Consider the following 3265-nt stretch of genomic DNA (forward strand, 5'->3'; position numbering starts at 1 on the left):
AGCGGCCGAGGCACTGGCCGAGGATAAAAGGCTTTGGACCTGCTGCCAGCCGCCCCACACCCCACCTCCCCCCTCTTCACTTTTACCTGCCTTCCACACCCCTCCAACCCTTCACTCCCTCAAAACACGCCTGGTTTATTTCAGTCTTGAGAATGTGGATGATGGCATGAAAGTGTTTGGAGTAAAAATATTAGGTGGTTCCGCTTCTCCCGTCAAATGAATGAATGAATGAATGAATGAATGAATAGCGCTGGGCTCCCTTGGTCCAGTCCAGAACTGAGGCGCGGGGGCGCAGGAGGCGCAGGTATGGGTCCGGCTCGCAGCGACCCGTGGCCGGGCTCTTGACAAGGGTCTAGCCATGGAAACAGCGAAAGACATCAGTTCTCTGCGACTCTGGCCCCACTGCCCTCTCTCTCCTTCCCCTCTTCGCCGCGTTCTGTGGGCCTGACTCTCGGGGTTACGCGAATCGCAGCGGGGAGCCGAGTTCTGAATCCGTTCAGGTCTGGGGCGAACGGGGAACAGGGGTGAGGAGAGAGGGCGGGACCCTGCGGGCGCCAAAGCTCACCAGCAGGTCAGGTGGGAAAGTTGCGGGGTTCAGAAAGAAGACAAAGTTCTAGAACCCCAGAGAAATAAATGTCGCTTGGGTCGAGAGAGAGAGAGAGAGAGAGAGAGAGAGAGAGAGATTAAATGGCAATTCGTAGGGGGAAATAGTGGAAGAGATGGCTGACAATTGGGCTCCTGGAGGGGGCGTCTCCTTTCCACGTCCCTACGCGGCTGGCGTTGCCTGGCCCCATTGCTTTTAGTATTTCCATGGCTGCAAAGTGGAAAAGGTGGGAAAGGAAACCGAGAGGCATGACAGCTCAAAGGAAATCCCCAACTATCCACCGCCCACCCCCAATCTCATAAAAGCTTTTTTTAAAATTGATGGTTGGGGCTGCATTTTTTTGCTCTGAGACAACTCCAAGCACCTCCTTTATCCTCCACAACCCTCACTGTCCACCCAGCTCCCTGCTTGGTCTCCTACTCTGAGGAGACTCCTTTATCTTTTCTGGGAAAAACAAAACAAAGCAAATAACAGGACACACTCCCTCGGTTTTGAAAGATAGGATTCTGAGAACAGGACTACAATCAGGATTCAAAAGAATATTTACTGAAGGAAATTTGCTTATCAAATCCAACGCCCTTTTTTTAAAAAAAAAAAAAATCTTCCAGTGTGTGACTTTTGCTGTTACCTTTCCTCTTCCTAGCATATTTCCATACCCTGCTCAGTAAAGCTCTTCAACAAGAATGAGTAAGGATTCCTCTTGCTCCTGCCTGGAGACCTATCTTCCTGATCTTTGGGGAAACTGGGGGTGGGGAGGATGCCTGTGGGGGGCAGCCATGCCTGACCAGCCCAGAGTTTGGCAATGCCGAAGCTCAACACTTTCCTAGGCAGATGGTGAAGTTCCCCAGGTTCGGGCCAGGTTTCAGCATCACGCTGTGATTTTGTTCTTCTGGAAGGGGATGTTTCTTCCCAGAGCGGCCCTATTAGAACCGAAAGAAAATCCTCTAAATAGGCGGAACAAGGCCTCAGGAGGGAAAGTTCTCTAAATGCACTTTAATAGGAGCCTGGCATTGTGTGGAATCCAGCGCCCTTCACCCTTTAGCCAGAGAGTTATGGCAGTGATTGGGGATGAATAGAGGAACATAATGGATACATGTGGCGTTTGCTCATTATATTCACGTTAGCCCAACTCCACTGTGGAAACTGTTCAACTTTCTCTCCCCTTAGCTTGTCACCGTGAATAATACAGACATTGGGGCCTCCAAAGGGATCGCCTGCCACGCCATTCTATTTCCAGTGCTAACGAGGGCTTCATACGCCTTTGATACAGACTGATCTTTGAAACCTTTCCAAATCTCCTCAAGCTTATGCTAAATCCTATTTGGAACTTTTTTCCTTGCCTACTAGCGCCCAGGATTTAAGAAAGCCATTTGGACAGTGACATGCATACTAACACATCGCGGGGTTCTTTTCTGAAAGACAAGTAGCAACTCTGATCACCGGGGCTCACACGAGCAAAACACAATTGCGTATACAAATTTGAATAAAATCAATTTTCCATTCTCCTTTGGGCTCCTAATCGAGAGGCTATTCAGGGCGCCGTGGGAAGCAGGGAGAGGAGGCGAGCCAAGTCTCGTCGGGCAGAGCTAGTCTGTGGAGAGAGGGCTGCTAGCGCTTGGAAGCCTCCGAGGTGCAGAAGCAGGGAGTGTGTGGGGGTTCCTGCGCTACCACGAAGAAATCCCAGCGTGTTTGTTCTTAGATCAAGCAGCCGGCACCGGCAGGGCACAAAGAACAAAACCTGTGCTAACTCCTCTACACGCAGAAAAGGAAAAGCAAAAGGAGTTAAAGAAACAAAGGAAAGATTTCCTAATTTTCCTTTCTTGTTTTCCCCTCCAAGCCTTCCCACATTAAAGGGATTGTCAGAGGCTGACGTAGGAGCAGCGCGAGGACGCTGTCGCCATTGGCTGCCTGGCTCCGGCGCTTTGCATATCGGCGGCTATAAAAGCGGAGGCGGCGCGCGGTGGCGCAGCAGCAGCAGCTAGGAAGGGGGAGGGAGGTGTGCAGAGTGAGGGCGGGTCCGCCGCACGTCCTCTGAGCCCGCCGGAGCCGCGAAGCTGCAGCCGCCAGACTCCTCCAGCACGGAGCTGGCAAAGCGTGCTCCGAGGAGCCCGGGACTTTGGTCCGGACCTGCAAACCAGAGAGGAATCTTTTCTTCAGCATTTTGGAATAGAACTTGGGGCTGGCGGCATGAGTCCAGTAAGGCGCGGGGGTAGACCCTGCCTTTTACCTTTGCAGCTCTTTAGCCTCTGCTGGGTGCTCTCAGTGGCCCAGAGCAAGACAGTGCGATACAGCACCTTCGAGGAGGACGCTCCTGGCACGGTCATCGGGACCTTGGCTGAGGACCTACATATGAAAGTGTCCGGAGACACAAGCTTCCGCCTGATGAAGCAGTTCAACAGCTCGCTGCTACGTGTGCGTGAGGGTGATGGGCAGCTGACCGTCGGGGACGCGGGCCTGGACCGCGAGCGGCTGTGCGGCCAGGCTCCACAGTGCGTGCTGGCCTTCGACGTGGTCAGCTTCTCGCAGGAGCAGTTCCGGCTGGTGCACGTGGAGGTGGAGGTGAGGGACGTCAATGACCACGCGCCGCACTTCCCACGGGCCCAGATCCCCGTGGAGGTGTCCGAGGGCGCGGCCGTGGGCACGCGCATCCCCCTGGAGGTG

The 3265-nt window shown here is 53.7% G+C and overlaps 1 protein-coding gene across 1 annotated transcript in view; it reads left to right on the forward strand.

The window, feature by feature from the left end:
- Window positions 1–2565: 2565 nt before the first annotated feature.
- PCDH8 (protocadherin 8) overlaps window positions 2566–3265 on the forward strand; it is a 4768-nt gene continuing 4068 nt past the window's right edge. The window contains exon 1 of the mRNA XM_014549724.1: window positions 2566–3262. Within this exon, the coding sequence (XP_014405210.1) occupies window positions 2792–3262 (471 nt within the window). The 5' untranslated portion in view covers window positions 2566–2791. The remainder of the gene's footprint in view (window positions 3263–3265) is intronic.

The sequence above is a fragment of the Myotis brandtii genome, unplaced genomic scaffold (genome assembly GCF_000412655.1).
Source record: "Myotis brandtii unplaced genomic scaffold, ASM41265v1 scaffold569, whole genome shotgun sequence".
NCBI lineage: Eukaryota > Metazoa > Chordata > Mammalia > Chiroptera > Vespertilionidae > Myotis > Myotis brandtii.